General features: G+C 49.8%; 1 protein-coding gene across 1 annotated transcript in view; it reads right to left on the bottom strand.

Moving 5' to 3' along the window:
• Positions 1-20,400, bottom strand: part of LOC149347289 (uncharacterized) — an 87,640-nt gene that overhangs the window by 26,552 nt on the left and 40,688 nt on the right. The window contains exon 6 of the mRNA XM_089586986.1: positions 5,025-5,193. Coding sequence (XP_089443112.1) covers positions 5,025-5,193 — 169 coding nt within the window. The remainder of the gene's footprint in view (positions 1-5,024; positions 5,194-20,400) is intronic.

The raw sequence follows: 20,400 nt of genomic DNA, 5'->3' as shown, positions 1-20,400 counted from the left end.
TCACCGCTACTTGCCAAAGATGCGACCCTCTCTAGCATAGACCCTGTGCTTTCTTCGTTACGCCCTCCATACATGCATCTGGAGCAGCGCAAAGACGCCTGGATAACCTCTCTCGTGCATCTTCTTTCCGGCCGCACTACACCAGCGCCCTCCCGCTCGCTTCGTCGTCAAGCCCGCCACTTCACTTTGCAAGACGGTCTTTTTTCTCGCCGGAATTACATGCCAGATGGTCGAAGATAGCTACTTAAGTCAAAACGCACTACAGGAATTTACGACAGAAAACTTCTGTAGTCTGTCGTATTTTGGGCATGTAGTATTTGTGTAGTCTGTCTTCTGTACTCTGTAGTGTCGTATTTCTGTAGTCTGTCTTCTGTAGTGTAGTATTTCTGTAGTCTGTCTTCTGTAGTGTAGTATTTGTGTAGTCTTTCTGTAGTGTAGTATTTCTGTAGTCTGTCTTCTGTAGTGACGTAATTCTGTAGTGTCGTATCTCTGTAGTCTGCCTTCTGTAGTGCATTTGTGTAGTGTGTTGTATTCCTGTAGTCATTACCAAGTACGCTTTATGCTGGTCTCTTAAAAACATTCACGCGACTTCGGCACCGCTACTACTGGCGCGGCATGTATACCTTTCTACACAAGTACATTCGCTCATGCCTTGACTGCCAACGCCGCAAGTCACCACCGCAGCACCTTTGCAGATCATTGCAGCATTTACCTTGCCCTGCCGGTCTGTTTGATCATGTGGGCATCGACCTTTATGGGTCTCTGCCGCCTTCTACTTCTGGTCACCGCTGGATTGTCGTCGCCGTCGACCATCTTACGCGCTATGCCGAGACGTCCGCTCTTTCGGCGGCGACAGCCAGAGAGGTAGCTTTCTTCATTCTTCGCAACCTCGTTCTTTGCCACGGTGCTCCCCGCGAGCTTCTTAGCGATTGCGGCCGCGTGATTTTATAAGATGCTGTCCATTCTTCTACAATAATGTCGTGTAGTTCACAGAACAAGCACGGCGTACGATCCTCAGACGAACGGGCTGACCGAACGGTTTAACCGGACGCTCGGTGACATGCTCACTATGTAAGTCACTCCCGACCACTCTAACCTGGACCTCGTACTCCCATTTGTCACATACGCCTATAATACCGCCGTCCAGTCTACTACAGGGTTCTCGCCATTCTTCCTCCTTTATGGACGCGAACCTACCTGCTTGTTTAACACTATTCTCCCCTACCAGCGTGATGCATCTGACTGCTCGCCTGCTTCTGAAATCGCCCAGTATGCCGAAGAATGCCGCCAACTAGCCCGATCCCTCACGTGCCACGATTAACATCGTCAGAAAGAACGCCGTGATTCCGGTCAACCCTTTACCCACCTACCTGCCGGCTCCCTTGTTTGGCTCTGGGTCGAGCGCTGATCTGGGGGATCCTAGTACCCATCCTTGCCCGGCGGTGGGTTTCGATCAACCAGCTCCCGCTCCCAAGGCGACGGGTGGAACAAACCTGTCCACCTGTCGCTTCACACCCTCTTTCCTCTCCCCTAAAAGTGGAGAACAGAATTTCTTCCTCTCTACTTTTCTACCTGCCAAACGAGGCAGGTGGCGCCGCGGAAGCCTACGACGACGGCGTAGAAACTAAGGAGCTCGCTAATAAAAGCTAACGCTCTAAAAACTTCACGGTTTCTACGCTCGCGTAACGTGAGACTCGGCAGCAGTTAATTTCCGGCGCTCAATATGTTGTTCGCCGAGCTAGAAGTGTTGCATAAGGTTCCTAGGTAGGTAGGTAGGAAAGACTTTAATTGGTCTAGAAAGGTGCTAGTAGCAGACGAGAAAGAAGAGGTCCATCTTCCTTCTTCTCACAGGGTCGGTGCCCCTATTCCAGGGAGCCGCTGAGCTTCGCTGCTCGTTGGGCGTGCTGGATAAGACCTTGTTGGCAACCCAGATCGCCGCTGGAGAGCCGGCTCTCCCACTGTTCTGCACTCGGGTCTTTGCGAAAGTTGTCGTTTTTACTGCATTCCCACGTGATGTGGCACAACGATGGTTTGCTACCACACCACGGGCAAGTGTCCCGATATTGCGTCGGGTAAATCTTGCTAAGGATATGCAGGTTTGGGAATGTTCCTGTCTGCAATCTTCGCCAATACACTGCCTCTAGTTGATTTAGATCAGGATGAGGCGGCGGATAGCGGATCCGTACCCCCTTATAGTAGTTGAGAATGTCTGAGTACGTAGGGCTGACTCGGTCGGGTAGATCGTCCGATTGGGAGGAAGCTCGGCTCGTATACCCTCGAGCTACCTCGTCGGCGCGTTCGTTCCCGGCTATGTCGGTGTGTCCTGGCACCCAGTAAATGCTGTGTGTGACTTTTGGTGGGGTCGCGCTCTGGAGGAGCCGGAGCGCGGCGCGACCTATGCGGCCGTTCATGTAGTTACGGCACGCTTCTCTCGAATCTGTAAGGATGGTAAGGGACATGTTGCTTCGATAACCGGCTACCGCCGCTAGAGCTACGGCCAGCTCCTCCCCTTCGGTTACCGTGCAATCCCTCACTGAGGCGCTAGCTAATTCCTTTAAGTTCGAATCAATAACTACCGCCACTGTGCTGTTATGTGAGCTTCCTGTATACGGAGCCGCGTCCGTGTATACCGTTGTGGATTTTGTAGCTAGATTTTGTTGTACATACCTCGCCCGGGCTGCCCTACGGGCCGCATGCAAGTTGGGGTCCATGTTCCGGGGAAGGGAGCGAACCTTTAGCGTCTGGCGAATTGCGTCCGGTATGCTCGCAGTACGATTCTCGAATTCCGCAGTTCGGCCTAGCCCCAGTCGCCTAAGGAGCGAGCGCCCCGTAGGAGTCTGCTGGAGCCTAGCTAACTGCGTGACCAGTTGGGCTTCTTTGATCTCTTCGAAGGTGTTGTGAATTCCAAGAGCCAGTAGTTTTTCGTTGGAGGTGGTCATTGGTAGATGCAGGGCAGTCTTGTAAGCTTTGCGGAGTATGGTATCTGCACTATCCACTTCTCCTTTGTTGAGGCTGAAGTACGGGAGGGCGTAACCCACGCGACTGACCACCAGGCTCTGAACCAGGCGCAGGGTATCCCCCTCTCGCATGCCGCTCCGCTTCTGCGACACGCGCGTGATCATTCTGGCGACCTGAGTGGTCGATTGCTTGAGAAGGCCGAGCGTATGGCCGCATCGCTGGTTGCTCTGCAGCCACATTCCCAAGACTCGTATCTTGTCTCGTTCGGGAATTAGCTGTCCTTCGAGAGAGACATTGAGGGACCCTTCCTTGTGTTTCCCTTTGTGGACTCGCAGGAGTTCTGATTTTTCGGTGGAGCAGGCGAGGCCTCGTGCACTGACATATTCTTCCACGCAGGTAGCCGCTGCTTGCAGTCGTTCTTCTTTCTGGCCGAGCGACCCAGTGGTAACCCAGACCGTGACGTCGTCAGCGTATATTGCGTGTTGTATGCCTTCGATCTTCTCGAGTTGTCTCGCGAGGCCGATCATGGCCACGTTGAAAAGTAGTGGCGAGATGACGGACCCTTGAGGTGTGCCTTTGTTGGGGGTCGAAAATTTAGCGCTGCGAAGGTCTCCGAGCCCAACCGTTGCAGTGCGGTTGGAGAGAAAGGCCTTCACGTAGCTGTGAATCTTCTCGCCGCAGTGGAGGTTGTCAAGTCCTTCCATTACAGCCGTGTGGCTAACGTTGTCAAAGGCTCCTTTGATGTCCAGGGCCATAACCACGTTCTCGCCTACGCTCGGGACGTTGGTGAGGACTTCCTCTTTGAGTTGTAAGAGGACGTCCTGGGTGGAGAGGTGGGCTCGGAAGCCGAACATACTGTGGGGGTACAGGTCTTCGTCTTCCATGTAGCTTTGGAGCCTCCGAGTAACGACTCGCTCGTAGAGCTTGCCTAGGCAGGAGGTGAGTGAGATAGGTCGGAGATTTTCGATCTGGAGTTTCTTACCCGGTTTGGGGATCATTACGACCTCTGCATGCTTCCACTCTTCAGGAACCGTTCCTGCGGCCCAGTGCCCGTTGAGGAAGGTGGTCAGTTGGTCGACCGCCTCGTCGCTGAGGTTGCGTATGAGTGCGTTCTGGATCTTGTCTGCTCCCGCCGCAGTGTTGCGCGTGCATGCCTTTATGGCAGCGAACACTTCTTCCCTGGTGATAAGGTTCCTTGTCGAGCATACATTTCGCGTCCGTTTTCTAATCGCCGCTAGCATTCATGCATTGCAGAGAAGCCAACACTTCTGCAGTTTTAAACCCGCTCTGGAAGTGCAATGGTTCGCCCACTTTTCCCGCGATTACCTTGTCTTTATCTTTGTGCCTGTGCATGTGTTCGGTGAAATGTTATTTTGTATCAAAGCCGCATTATTTTACATCAAACTTTCTGCAATTTCTCAAAAGAAAACAGTTGTGATTTGCGACGTTTATAACCGATGGATTCACCACTACACGTAGCAAGTATTCTGTATATAACTGGTTTAATAAACTACTGGGGGCACTTAAGTCGGCTTACGTGCCATAAATGCGGATATATATCTAGAATATATGAGCATATATCTAGAATTGGTTATTCTCTACTTAACATTCATAGTTGGCGGCGAGTCCTCATACATACCTCTACCAGCGCATTGGTGCCGCGTTTAAGCGATGCGCCACTGCACTGGCAGGTAGCTGTTTCTGTCACAGCCACCGGCAGAGATTGTGTAATATTGTTGCTCTTCCCGAGAAACATCTCGCGCAGCTGGCGGGACGCTTCTTCAAACTTACCCGATCTTCCTCGCTTTGGCTGCAGCTTGCGCGGCACTCCTCCGAACTTACACGAGCTTACGTCAGTTACTATCGAGTGATAGTGTTACCGAGCAGCTATGGTAAGCTCTGTGATTAAGGGCAACATAGGCAAAAAGGCTACTCCGCTCTGAGCCACCAGAAGCCTTCAGTCATGGTTTGGGGTTTCCATCGAATCAGTCCACGGGCGTCTTCGCCCTGTTCTTTTCCGGGCTTCGCCGCGAACCACATTTTTCAAGAAACCGGGACTGGCCTACCTGTCGAGTTTCACCTTCTCCCTCAGCTTGTCCGCACGCTCCTTGGAAAGCAGCTCTTCCACCGAGCCCCCGGAGGCAGCGTCAGCGACGTGCCGTAGTCCATCGGCAACAGCGTGGCGGAGCGCTTCGATCACCACGTGCTCAAAGTCACCAGGGATGTGCTGGAGGCCTGCAAAGCGGTCCGACGAGGTGCATCAGCCAGTTCAGTGTCAGTTCTGTGAAATGAATTTAACCCTTTCGGCCCTGGATTTTTTATTTCGGCCGTACATTTTTTTCTCCGCGTTTTTACGATTCCTAAGGCCCCATAACCACGCAGTAAAAATTTAAAGCTTGTGGTGCGAGTATTAATCGACTTACAGGTATGGTGTCAAAATCGGACATGAGGGCTTAATGGGTGTAAAATGCTACTGGGACCGTTTTGGTAAACGTAACCGACAAGAAAGAAATTATCGAAAAAATTTCTTATTTTGCAGTGTGGAGACCTATAAAGAAGCTTTTTCCACTTTGTAAGGGTTAGATAATCTCGCAGTTTCCACAAAAAACTTCGCCCGCTCCTGTTTACCTTGCGTTTTGTATCATACATCCGCGTTCTTGTGCCTGCCAGGTTTGTTTTCCAGCTTGTGTAAGTCACGTCAACAGCTCACATGTTCAAAACTTGCGTAGCCTTCCTGGAAGGCGCCTGTGGTCAAGATAAAGGCTTTCCTCGAATCTGTAACGCCCTCTTCTATCGAGCTTCACGAAGCACTTCCGTAGCGCCCAGCGCGAAGGTCGGCAAATCTAAGTTCTAAGCTTGCACGCGGCACATTGCATCTCTCTTGCGCTTGTTTTCAAACCAGCTATTTGCTATACCTGTTTGCTACAGAAGAATTCATAAAGTGGAACATAATCTCGTCGTGTCTGTGTCTTGACCGAATGCTGTTCCCTTCAAGTGACAGGAAATTCCCTCTAATCCACAGGCTTATGAGTTCAGGATATCTCCCGGCCGGGGAGAAAGCAGAAGCTGATTACCAGCACATCAAATACGCTTTCTCAAGAAAACACAGCCAAACACGCTGCATTGATCCGAGCGTCGAGGCCGCTCCACACGTGCTGCACGAGCGGCGGAGCGCGAGTTTCAGTGTAAATACCGCGGTCGCTGTGTCGATGCTCACAGCTCACAGGAGGAGGAGAGAGGTAAAAAAAGGAATAAAAGCGCAAGGTCACGCGTGCATTTGTTCTCGCTATTCCTTTGGTCCGGTTGCTGTTCGCTGACATCCGCATGGTCATTTCCAGGCTCAATCCGAATATTCACCATGTATGATAGCGAAAATTTCCACTTTCCAATTCATCAGAAAGCAAATTTTAAGATTTTGTCCATTTTCTGTAATGAGCATTCATGTTAGCAGTCCGAAAAGGCCGTTAGTATAGGTGCATCTGCTAAAATACTAGCATATTCTATTTTACAAAGATGACCTATCATCACTCAATGGCCACCGCTGGCAACCGTTGAGCCCTGATGGTGTCAATATCGCACATGTCAAAAATGTGTTCAAACGCAGCGTCTACGCATTCAGTAATATTTACGACTGAGATGTGAGCTTGGATAGCCGTTTCACACAACATATAAAAATCCGAGCGCAGAAGAACAAATGGTTAGTGAGATAAAAATGCAGAAATTTGCCACACCTCGACTTCTTCACTTCATGCCTCCAATGATGCTACTTCTTCTTCCTTAGACCGCACAGATCAATGGAAGTCCGTGAACAGCGAGGTCGATAGCAGCAGGGATCCCTAAGAAACTGTTGTATTAAAAATTAATAGTATTTTCTTCTGTTACTGAGGCGTGAGCGTAATATTTGTGTTGTGGTGTCAATTGACACCGCCAGGGCCGAAAGGGTTAAAACCATCTTGTCATAGAGGTTCTCAAAAGTGCCTAGACAGTAAAGAGGGGCCATAGTTTGTTGCGAGTTTCGTGAAGATCACTTCATCCTCTCCTGCAATGCCGGGAGGTGAACACGTTATACTTTGCTTGGCCAGTAGTTGGCCATAAACGTGAATTCGGCTGCGCAATCATGTTATGTTTTTCACTTTTTTGATAGATTTGACGGAAGTGAACATTTGGTATTAGGCGTGTATGGGAATGAGGAGAGCATTTATTTGAGGTTTGCTACGAAGGAGACGACTGAATTCATGTTTTTTGTCAAGCACTAGCCAATGCAAATACCATGTGTCCACTTCGCGGCATTCCCTGAGAGGGCGATATAGGGCGGCACAACTTTCCTCTCTTGGTAAGTGCATGAGGAACTCTAGGCTCTTGGTGGATGGCGTTGTTCATGGGTACCAATTGTCTGCGTTAAAGCTCGCGACCCGTGACGAAACCGCTTAAACGGAACAAGAGGACATGAAAAAAGGTGCGGTAGCACGTACAGAATTTTTTCAAAAGGTTAGAATCTGCAGGCATTGTTTCTAAAAGTGATTCAGCGAAGAACCTAGCGTTTAAGTGAAGAACGTAGCGACCGTAATTAAGCATTGCGTTCTGACCTACCGTTTCCTAAGCATAGTAAGTAATTTGTTTCTGAAGCATGCATTTAATCCATAACTTAAGAGGCCAGGCGGGAGGAAACGCCGCCGGTGCCACATATTTCCCCAAAGGCATGGTTGGTACATGCATGAGCCACCTGCGACCTGCGACCTGCCATTCTTGCCACCTTCCACGGTTGGCAGGTCGCAAAGAGGACAGGTGAAAAGCCCCTCTCCTATCCTATGGGAGAGGAAGGAGACACCGGAGGTGGCTACCACGAGAAGAACCAGTCATCTGCAAAGGCTGGTACACGGGACACGCATCTGCGGCCTTCACCTGCCACGGTAGTCAGGTGCAAAATTGCAGACGGCGAAACCTCTCTCACCACCTGTGTGGTATGTGTGGTCGTGAATGGCAGCTCACAATGAGGTTCTCATGCCATCCCATTGGCCTGTCTTCATCTTCAACTTCTTCCGGTGGAATGGTATGCGAAGGGCTCCGTCACTGCTTCCGGGATTGTTTCGTTACTGCTTGCTTAGTTTGTCGTTTAAAATCTCTTTGCTCATCAGACATCACACCATCTATTCTACCCTCCGTTCTCAGAGACCCTGCTGCTTGTGCTCTTCTCTTTCAAATGGTTCACCTCGTTACTAACACAAATCCTAATTATTCAGGCTGTTTTCTATCTTTCATCTCATTTCTATTCCCCAGGCTCTACACATAGGAGGGCTCCATGCTCTTTTGTGGGGCATAGGCGCTTTAGGCGTGGCCTGTACAGTGTGCTTTGACTGAGTGACTGTAACTGTGCCCTTGTTTGTGTTGTGACTTTTGTTTTGCCTTTTTTTCCTTGATTATATTGTTTCGGGGAAATACTATTTACATTTATTTACAAGCGGTAGGGGTCCCAGTACCACACAGAGGTACTGGGATTGTTACCCTGCCCCTCCACCAAGGATCTTACAGAGAAATACTATTTACATTTATTTACAAGTGGTAGGGGTCCCAGTACCACACAGAGGTACTGGGATTGTTACCCAGCACCTCCACCAAGGATCTTACAAGGAAATACTATTTACATTTATTTACAAGCGGTAGGGGCCATAGAAGGAATAGGTCCTAGCAGGGAGCACGAACGCGAGCAGGGAGACCCATCAACCTCTTCTACTTCGTTGCTCCCTTTCACGCTGGAGGCCATTTCGTCTTCTGCTTCCACTTCTTCGTAACAAAACTTTTACTTTCCTTATTTTCGTTGTGGCCGGCACTCTATGCTTTGGCTTGATTGTTGCTCAGACCATGACTATAGTGTGACTTCGGTTTTCTCATTTTTTTATTTATTTCGCGGAGTGCACGCTGTCCGGGCACCTCTCTCTTCCTTTGGGTTTTTTTACCTTTTCTGAGAGGAGAAATAAAAGGGTGAAGGGGTCCGTAAGAATACCATCCTTAGAAATGACGTATCCTATAATGGTAAGTTGTTGGGCAGCAAAGCGGCGCTTTTTCAATTTCAGCTGAAGCCCAGCGTCAGTGAGACAAGTCGGGACGTGCTTCAGAGGGAGGAGTTGAGAAGTAATGTCCGCAGCAAAGACGACGATGTCATACAGATAGCAAAGACAACTCTCTTAATTGAGTCCACTCAGGATAGTGTCCCTCAGACGTTCGAAAGTTCCCTGGGCTTCCAAAGGCCAAACAGCATGACGTTGAACTCGTATAAGCCGTCAGCTGTTATGAATGCAGTTTTTGAGTGAGCCATGAGCGTTAGCCAGCGGCACCTGCCAGTAGCTTGAGCTCAGATCGAGCGAGGAGAAATAATCGACTCCTTGCAAGCAGTCCAGTGCGCTGGTGCAGAGAGGCGTGTGTACAGGTGTGGATAGTATGCGCGAGGATACGCGTGCGGCCCAAGGCAGTCTCGGGAAGACCGAAGGAAGAATTTATGCTCTGTAGGAGGGCGACGAGTTGATCGCGTAGCACTGACGGGAAGTCAGCATCAATAGCACGTTGGAAAACAGTTTGGGGTAGCGGGTCAGCCCCAACATCACAAGAGCTGAGCACATCGACGTCAAAGGAAGCGGCGGTATCAAGAATAGGGTAGGGAAGGCAGGAATCAAGTTCCTCAATACGCCCGAGGCATTAACCTCGCAGCACGGCTGACGGGTCACGAGTATGGGTTCGAGACGAAAAAATTGCGCTTTGTCCATCGTGGGTCGTGAGAACAGAAAAGGCAAACAGGAGTAGGGATGGCGGGAAGCAGCAGAGGTAGACGTGAAGAAAATATTTTAACCAGTGACGCCTGCACATGAGAGTGGTACGAGGAAATAAGTGTGACAGACTGGGTAGGCACGTCGCACAAGGGGGAGCCACACAGTGGAGAAAAGGCAATTTCTGCTCGGACGCAGACAATGACACGATGAGCCGAAAGAAAGATGCATCGCAGGATGATGTCGTGTGAGCAGTGAGACAGAGCAATAAACTCGTCAAACATCTACAAGGAGGACACGGGCCGTACACTCGGCGGAGGGATGTTTGCGCTGTGAGGAGGCGGCGCGGAGCGAAAACTCAGAAAGTGGAGTGGTCACTTTGCCGAACCGATGGCAAAGCGCTTCACAAGTGCAGTGCGTTCTATGAACACTACGATTGCATTAGCGGAACGACACGAAGGATTTGAGGAGTTTGAAACAAGCGCAGTTCTTGCCCATGAAACTGCGATTATTAGCTTCCCCCAAGGGTGAAGTTAGATCGTCGCAACATCGGAGAAACGAAACGGCGAAACGGGGAAGGTGATCAGCAAGTGGTGGAAATTGGGCAATCTGGAAACACAGGGGGGCGGACGTCCTTCTCGGCGAGGATGGATCAGCATCGTACGAGTAGCAGCACAGATCAGGTCGACAGGGTAGAAGGCGCTACCGGCAAAGTCGGGCGACATGGCCGGGCAGACGGAAGGTGTAGCAGATCAGTCGGTTGTCCGCAGTGCGCCAAGGATTCGTAGGATGTGGGCGGGTTTTTGAGAACGGACCATGAGACAGGGACACAGATGGCGGTGGAGGACAGTAAGAAGGGACGGCTTGGCACGATTCGGGTCAGGCCTGAATTCGCGGCCTGACCACCGCTTCGGCGTATTTCAGGAGTGCTGTCACAGGCGGGAGCACATGGCTAGGTGGCAGCACATCAGCGACGTGGTCCTCGTAGACACGGCGTATGGTAGGGGCCAAATGTGGGGCCCAGTCTGGAACAAGGCGGGTGGGTTCATGGAAATGTGAAATAAGGTTCAGCTGGTGGAATACCTCTTCGCGAACAAAGGCTTTGATTTAGTGGAGAAGAGGGGAGCCCTCAGGAGTAGGACCCCGCAGGAAAAAAGTGGGGGCAGCCGCCTAGCAGACACCGGAGCACCGCGTAGAAGCGCACTACTTGCGAAGCTCGTCATAGCACTGGCAAAACTTAATGACCAAACTGACGGTGGCAGGATTCTTCGCGAGGAGCATCTGAAATGTGTCGTCAGCAATACCTTTGAGGATGTGATGAGTATTGTCTTCTTCGGGCATGGTCAAGCTGACACGTTTGCAGAGGTGAACGATGTCCTCAATGTAACGCAACCATCGCAATCACTCAATGTAACGATCACCTAAATGTTTTTCGGCTTGGAGCTTTCGCACTGCAGGGCGGCCGAACACTTCTGCAAAACTTTTCTTAAATACGCGCCAAATGGGTAGGTCCGCCTCATGGTTGTGAAACCGGAGGTTTGCTACCTCCGTAAAGTAAAAGTTCACGTTATTCGGCCTGATGAAGCCTTCCCAGTTGTAGCTGCTGACTCCTTCGTAGTCGTACGACGACGGCCAGTCGTCAACATCTTGGTCGGCTGTGCTACTTAAGAGAAAACTCTCATGCTGCCAATTGACGCCAGAACAAAGGACCATGCTGGAAATGACTGCCGGTGTTTAGGCAGTCTACTCTGGCATAGCTTACGCAGGGGGCAGAGCGTAGGACTACGGAGGTCCAGGTGGGAAGGGGATGCACCCAGCACCTCCATGAATTGCAGGGCTGTGTTATATTTCCTCGCAGAGACCGAGCTTCTCTAACTGATCTTGCAGTGTATTCAGGTGTACCCACCACCAAGAGAGTATAGGGCGACTATATATGTATATATGTATATATATATATATATATATATATATATATATATATATATATATATATATATATATATATATATATATAGCGAAGTATACGCTTCGTTAAAGGAAACATATTTATTAAACTCGACGTTTCGATCGGAAGACCGATCTTCTTCAGGAGTGATTTTACATTGTGAATGCATCCCCTTTTATAGGGGCGGGCACAGAAGAGGTAAGTGGGAAACACAAAGCACATAGCAGAAAAATACGCATAAAAAATTATTAGAGGCAGTGCGACCCACACACAGATACACCAAAAAAAATATATATATATATACACATATATACATATATAGTCACCCTATACTCTCTTGGTGGTGGGTACACCTGAATACACTGCAAGATCAGTTAGAGAAGCTCGGTCTCTGCGAGGAAATATAACACAGCCCTGCAATTCATGGAGGTGCTGGGTGCATCCCCTTCCCACCTGGACCTCCGTAGTCCTACGCTCTGCCCCCGGCGTAAGCGATGCCAGAGTAGACTGCCTAAATATATATATATATATATATATATATATATATATCTGTGGTTTATGGTTTGGTTTATGGGGTTTAACGTCCCAAAGCCACTAAGGCTATGAGAGACGCCGTAGTGGAGGGTGTTACAAGTCGTGTAGAGTGACCAGTTGTTGCGTCTTCCTAGGGGGCTCGTCCGGGATGAAGGAACGGGCTGGAGCTTCGAAGGTTGGGGATATCAAAAACAAGCAGGTTTAATGGCACTTTTTTTAAGACGCTTGTTTACATAATGAAGAGAAGACCAAAGAAACAAAAATTAAGAGTTCATGACGTCGAGCGACTGCATGAGCCTTTTACCCAGGGCCCTGAGCCACTGGATGAACCTATTAGCCAAGGTTCAGAGCCTTCGTGCTCACTTTGGGCGCAGGTTAAATAGCCCAAGGCTCCGCCCTTTCACCAGGCGGCAATTCATCGCGACACAAAGATCGGCACTACACAACAAAGCAAACGAAGACACCTGTTGTAGAGTCCACCCGTGGGAACTGGCGAGGAGGAAACGTAAGTCTGCAGCTCTTTCGCACTGCGATGCAACCATACTGTTAGCAGCTCGTGTCCATCGAACACAGGTGGGGCATGATGGCGCCGCGGCCGCAGCTGCGCTGGCTTCCTCTGATTCGTTCCGGGTATTCTCAGACGAGGTGAATTCCTTTCTTCCCTTGTCGTATCGTCGTTCGCTTCTAGAAGGGAAGGTCGTTGGCTCCGAGCCGAGCGTGGGTAGAGCTCCATCGACCATTTCCCAGCTAGTCATTCTTTTTGGTGTGGTCATATTGGGGGTCAAACGACCTTTCGAAATTTCCGCTGTTGAATCCGCCACCGTTATAATCGCGGGTCTCAAGTTGGGTCGTAACAGCTTCCTCCCCCGCCAGACGAGTCTCGGCGGGTAGCAGTCACCGCTGCTGCATGAAGAGACGACTTGGGCTAATTGGACGCAGAAGTATGCCAGAAGCCCTCTGCCGTTCGCAACGTTACCTTCTATTACGTCGGCCAAATTCTTTGAGGCGTACCTGAAACTTCAACCACATGTCCAAACAAGCACTCAACTTCCCTCCGAGCAAACCAGTTGAAAAGAGGGATTCAATCTCGGTAGTATAGACGTTGAGAATAGCTCACACTGAAACTTCTCAGGACCCACGTAATCTGAGAAAAACCGAACCTGCTACGATACACAATCACTCAAAAACGCACGAAAAAAAACTGAGCAGCAATTTTGGTTCATGAAAAGCATCCCCGACTGCTTAAAAAGAACGGCTAAGAGCGTAAGCGTTTCTATTTAATTTGCCCTTCTTGCACGTACTTTAAAAAGAAAACATCGTCAAAAGCTCCATAACTGAGTGAAAATCTCGTACTTTACAAAAACCACTCAGCATTACCACTAAAAGCTGGGAACTTGTTTGCCTTCACCCCTGTCTCGTTTTTTTTTTTTTTACAGTGAGTCAATGCAACAAAAAAAAGGCAAACACTTATTCCCCGAACTTGACATTCTTCAGCCGCGCCCTGCGTGGTAGTGGTCGGACGACCGGTCAACAAGCCGCTGCTTCAAGAAAACTGCGGGGTTGATTTGTTCCGCCTCCACGCGACCTACTGCGGAAAGGGCGCCTTCTCCAATTTTTTGTCCCTGCTTGTCGCGTCCCCCTCCGAGTCACGCGCTTTCTGCAGCGCCCCTTTGTGTGGCGGACGCGCGCTATTCTCCATGGCACGTCGCATGCGTCACATGTCCAAGGGCAATGCCGTCTTAGTACTCTCAACGGAGAAGGGTGCTTTCGCCCCGCAAGGGCAGTCAACTTGGCTTTTATCGTGCGCAACCGCCCTCTAGAAAATTTCACTGTTGATTTTCCTTTGCCGTCATTAGCTTTCGTGGTGCCGTCCTGTGTTAATCTACCGGCCTTTGCATCAGCATCAACAACTGTCCTAGCATTTCTCAAATGCTTGTCGCGTTCACGGTTTTTCTTGCGTAGCGATGCTACTTGCGCTTTGCTCACAGTGCTAGGCGGCGGCTCAACTGTCGAATTGTTCGCTTCTATTTCCTCCGAGCATGACAGCCCATTTTCCTGCGGTCCGTTACTAGCCGCTGTGATTTGGCTTTCGCTTTGCTGCTCTTTGTTTTGATGCAGCGCTGAGCCGCATTCTGCGCTTGCTATCGAACTGTGAAGGGGTGCTATACGTCGGCCACTGCTCGTCGGAAACTCAAAACAATCTGTCGGCATTACAATTTCTACAGAGCTTATTTCGCTGTCATGAAGTCTACAATTTGGAGCAGCGTTATTAATGTTCTCGGTTACCGCAACAATCCGAGTAGCATCGTCCTTTCCAGCTGGCTCTGCGCTCTGACTTGGCGCTTTAGCGCTGCTATCCGGTAACTCTCCGTGACGCTCTTTCTCGGAAAGCTGTCTTTCGGTGCGGTGGCATTGCAACACACTACATTTTTTCGGGCGCGGAACCTGTGCCTCATTTGCCATAGCGGCATCTCTCCCAGGCCTAGCACCGGCCTTCTCACTCCCTTCCTTAATGCCTGCACCTTCCACCAAATTATCTCCTGTCTCTTTCTTACGGCTGGCGTTGCCGCAGCTCTCTTTATCCGCCTCTAAATCCACAAATGCTGCCCCTGCAGCTGCCGAGCTGGCATTTCTTTTTGGGCTTAAACCTGCCCTCTCTTTACTCTCCTGAGCAATTTCTGTGTCCCTAGCTGACCAAGCGGGGTCCCTAGGCTGGTCGCTGACACTCATATGGGCGCGCAGCCCGCTGCCAACACTTCGACATTTGTAGTAGGCCTCTACACGTATGCCAAAATACCTGTAGAGAGCGCTTTTCGCTGTCTCATAATTGTTGAATTCCTCGTCAGACAAGCGCGCTAACACTTCGACTACATCACATGGGAGGATGGCTACCAACATCGCTGACCAATAACCTTGGTCCAGCTCTTCCTCTGCGCAAATCTGGTCAACATTTGCGATGAAAGTTTTGAAACTTTCTCCTCTTTGAAAAACTCTCAAGCGAGCTCTCGCTGTTTCCCATTTCAGCAACTGAACTTTACGCCTGTGCTCCTGCACCTCTTGTTCGCGTAGTTTATCTAGCTCAGCCCGTCTCTCACTACACTTCGCCTCGCGAAGTTTTCGCCTTTCCACTTCTTTCTCCACGCGGAGGCTTTGCTGCGGAATCGTTTCACACGTCTCGCCTGCCTCCTTGTTAAGAAGAGGTACCGCTTGCTGGGGACAACTGCCCGACGTCTTGCTCAACTCCATTCTTGACTTACGGAGCTCTATCTCCCGCTGCAGAATCGTTTCACCCATCAAGTCTGCCTCCTCGTTGAGAAGGGGTACCACTTGCTGGGGACAACTGCCCGACCTCTTGCTCAACTCCATTTCTAACTTATGAAGCTCAACCTTTAGCTCCTGCAGTTTTGCTTCATTTACACGTTCACGCTCACGCCTCTCTTCCTCTTTTTCCCGCTCTTTCTCCTGTCTGAGCTGCTCTTTTCCCCCCTCTTTCTGCTGTCTGAGTTGCTCTTCCTTTTTTTTGTTCCATGAGGCTCCACGCTTCACTGAGCACCTCATCATCTGCCCCCAAATCAGTAATTGCCTGAATGATCAGGGGTTTTCGTGCCAAACCACTTGTATCAATCCCCAATTCCTCACACAACAGCAACAGGTCCGGCTCCTTGTCCGTGATAGTTCTGAGTCTGAGCTATTTCCAAAACAACTATGCAAAAATACCAAACCTCTATGATTTAAGCACAGGTGTCTACCAGTTCTAAATTTTAACCCTCTTTTAGAACCTGGTACACATCAGAGGAATAGCCAAGCACTCACCCACACACGTGATCATGTCCCAAGACAGCTGCACTCTCACTGGCCGACCGTTGTTGCCGCTTGTAGCTTCAGATCCCCATCGCTGATCCACAGTTGTTAGGTCGCCCAGGCTTCGAACCCCAGGCTTCGGATCCCACCGCTGTTCACCAGTTGTTATAACTCGGATAGCAGCATCCCACCGCTGCCACCAGTTGTCATACCTCGGGTAGCGTGGCCAGTTGTTGCGTCACCCTGGGGGCTCGTCCGTGATGAGGAAACGGTCCGAAGCTTCGAAGGTTGGGGATACGAAAACAAGCAGGTTTAATGGCACTTTTTTAAGACACTTATTTACATAATGAAGAAAAGAGCAAAGAAACAAAAATTAAGAGTTCCTGACGTCGAGCGACTGGATGAGCCTTTTACCCAGGGCCCAGAGCCACTGGAGGAACCTATTACCCAAGGTTCAGAGCCTTCGTGCTCACTTTGGGCGCAGGTTAAATAGCCCAAGGCTCCGCCCTTTCACCAGGCGGCAATTCATCGTGACACAAAGATCGACACTACACAACGCAGCAAACGAAGACACCTGATTTATGGTGTCTTCGACTGGTCGTTTCAGATAGCTCTAGAGCGCTCCGAGATGCAGCCGCACGTTCGGCTGGTCGAAATCAAGCGCTCTGACTACATTCGGCTGGTTCTTTCAGAGAGCCCGCCTCCAGCTCAGAGCGCTCTGAGGCGCTCCGAGAAAAAAGTCGGAGCGGCCCCGAGATGTGTTCACGTGACAGAGCCACTTCCGCCGTTTCGCGGAGACGGATGCGAAGCCAGGGTAGCCAGGGCACATCACGACCGGTCTGGCGAGGCATTCTTACGCATCCGTAGAAGCAAGTTTTGGCGCTTTAAACGTCCCTGCTGTGTGGCTCTGTGAGGGGAAATGTCGAAAAGCAGACGAATCATTAAGCTGGGTACGCCGTCTGTGTTGCTGTCACATCTGGGGGCTGCCGCGGCATATCCAGAGTGGTACAACGGGACACTAATTTTTTTTTTTTTCGACGCGAGCCGGAGACGAAGAACTGCTGGGGCAGCGATACAGGTTCAGCGGCGACGGCAGCGTGGGCGATGCAGACTGTGTGATTGCTGTCGTTGACACCAGCCGCAGCGCCACTGCGGTGTGGCGATTCCGGAAGTTAGGTCCTTTCCCTCCTTCTTGCGCTTTCGCTCTGAAAACTTGCTGACCATTCGGCTTGACCGGTCTCGCTGTGCGCTCGGAGCTAGAGCGGCTCTCACCTTGCCAAATCCGAACCGGATCGTGGGAGCGACCAGTCGAAGACACCATTAGAGTCCACCCGTGGGAACTGGCGAGGAGGAAACGTAAGTCTGCAGCTCTTTCGCACTGCGATGCAACCATACTGTTAGCAGCTCGTGTCCATCGAACACAGGTGGGGCATGATGGCGCCGCGGCCGCAGCTGCGCTGGCTTCCTCTGATTCGTTCCGGGTCTTCTCAGACGAGGTGAATTCCTTTCTTCCCTTGACGTATCGTCGGCCGCTTCTAGAAGGGAAGGTCGTTGGCACCGGGCCGAGCGTGGGAAGAGCTCCATCTGCCATTTCCCAGCTAGTCATTCTTTTTGGTGGGGTCATCTTGGGGGTCAAACGACCTTTCGAAATTTCCGATGTTGAATCCGCCACCGTTATCATCGCGGGTCTCAAGTTGGGTCGTAACAAGGGCTCCGGAAATTTCGACCACATGGGGTTCTTTAACGTGCACTGACATCGCACAGAACACAGGCCTCTACAATTTCTCCTCCAAAGAAATTTAACCGCCGCGGCCGGGATCGAGCCCGCGTCTTTCAGGTCAGCAGCCGAGCACCATAACCACTGAGCCACCGCGGCGGGGTGTATATATATATATATATATATATATATATAGTTGCAGCAGGTCTTGTCGTTCAATGGGCCAGGAAGACTTGTAGAAGAGCGGGTCACAACAGTGCAATTATCTTCATTTAATACCGACAGTTTCGGACGGAGGACCGTCCTTCCTCAGGGTATACATATATATATATATATATATATATATATATATATATATATATATATATATATACCGACTTTGCGTCCCTTTCCTCTAACGGGAGAGAGAGTGGTCTCACCTCTCCCTTTTGCGTACGGTGCCTAGAACCTAGAACACCTACGGTGCCTTTTGCGTACGGTGCAGTTCGGCGGCAGTGCGCTAACCACACCTGTCTAAGGAACGTTCTCTGCTCTCTGCTTTTGCAGATTTACTGCACGGCGCATCCTGCGCTACCTCGCAACAAAAACCCGTTCGCCGTGTTCCAGACAGATAGCATTCTGGAAGCAAGATCATCGTTTGCAACGCCATACCTACGTCACGGAAATCTACAGGGGAAGAGGCTATCAGCGCTTCCGGGGCCATTCACGGCATAAAAAGGCATCCGCAACGAGCCCACCACGCAGTTCGGCGGCAGTGCGCTAACCACACCTGTCTAAGGAACGTTCTCTGCTCTCTGCTTTTGCAGGTGAGAATTCCAGTGTACAACTGTTTCTACCTTATGTATTTTGTCTGTTATTGTGGTGCACTGCTGCCGACTACTGCCCTTGCTGCATGATGTGTTAGAATGGGGAAGGGGAACGTAAAAAACGCTGGAAAAGAGTGTGAAAAAGAAACCACAGATATGAAGGAGCTGCAAGAGTTGGTAACCGCATTTGAAAATTTTAAGCGTGATTTCAGGGCTGAAATGCGCGAGCTGAAAGACAGTGTTTCATTCTGCACTGATGTTTGCACCGAAGTGAAGAACACAGCCGATGAAATAAAGCAGCTCAGGCAAGAAATGCAAGAAATGTTCAGACAGAATCAGGAACTGAAGGCAGAAAACGAACGCTTAGCACGCAAATGTGAAGACCTTGAACAATATCAAAGATTGAACAACCTAGAAATCAAAGGTGTTTCCTCCGGAACTGATCCCCTCACTGTGGTTCAAAAGATAGGTGACCATGTTGGTGAAAAAGTTGATACTGCTGATATCGATGCATGCCACTGGGTTCGTACGCAGAATTCAGATGTGCAAAACATCATCGTGCGGTTTGGTTGGTTGGTTTATGGCGTTTAACGTCCCAAAGCGACAAAGGCTATGAGAGACGCCGTAGTGGAGGGCTCCGGGAATTTCGATCACCTGGGGTTCTTTAACGTGCACTGACATCGCACAGTACACGGGCCTCTAGAATTTCTCCTCCAAAGAAATTCTAGCCGCCGCGGCCGGGATCGAACCCGCGTCCTTTGGGTCAGCAGCCGAGCACCATAACCGCTGAGCCACCGCGGCGGCATCGTGCGGTTTGTGCGCAGAAGCAAGCGAAATGACATTCTGAACAAATGCAGAAAAAAAAAAGAGTTGATACCACTGTGCTGGGTGATGAAACCGGAAAACCAATTTTTGTCAATGAACACCTAACTGGTCAAATGTTTAGGGGAATTCCCCAAGGTGGAGTAGATTTGTAATAACTCAGGCAAACAAGGTACTGCTTTCTGCTGCAATCAAGAAAAAGAAGGAAAACGGTTGGAAGTTCGTTTGGACTGCAGGCGGAAAAATACTTGCCCGTAAAGAAGAACATGGGTCGGCTATTCAAATCGCTAGTCACGCGGACCTGGCCCTGATTACTACATAAGAGTAGCAAGCGAAACACCAGCAAACACACCAGCACACTACAGGTTAAGCATGTGTAGCTACTATAGCACCCAGGAATTCAATAACCAGCACAGCAACAGAGATAGTACTTTTTCCGCAATGCATGTGAACATTCGAAGTATTAAAAATAAGAGTGACGATATAAATACGTTTCTTGAACCGTTCAAAATAAATTATGACATCCTGGCCTTTTCCGAGACATAGATTACAACTCCTGATGATGCACCACTTTTCTCCGGCTACATTCCTCGGCATGTATATCGCGAACACAAGAGAGGCGGAGGAATTTCTGTATATTTTAAGGAAACACTAACGTATGAAATTTTACAAGATTTCTCATTCATATCACCAGATATTGAATGCCTAGGAGCACGAGTTGGGAAGTTCGTGATCTTAGTTGTGTATCGTCCTCCAATGGGGCACAGAAGACACTTCTTGCAATTTCTTGACACGTTTTTTTCCTTCATTGGTGCAAAACAATATTCATGCGTTATTCTGGGAGATATAAACATAGACCTTTCATCCAATGACTTTCACGCCAGCGAACTAAACACTCTTCTTTCTACATACGATTCCGAAAACAGCATACGCATGCCAACAAGAATAACCACACAGAGTGCAACACTGTTGGACGTATGCGTAACAAATTTAGAACCTCATGAATTTTATTCTGGAGTGCTCTCATCTGACTTGAGCGACCACTTGCCATTATTTTTT

This window comes from Amblyomma mixtum, chromosome 4 (genome assembly GCF_055824585.1).
Source record: "Amblyomma mixtum isolate Tamu chromosome 4, ASM5582458v1, whole genome shotgun sequence".
Classification (NCBI taxonomy): domain Eukaryota; kingdom Metazoa; phylum Arthropoda; class Arachnida; order Ixodida; family Ixodidae; genus Amblyomma; species Amblyomma mixtum.
Note: the sequence above shows the minus strand (reverse complement) of the source record. Positions and strands in the feature narration are given on the sequence as shown.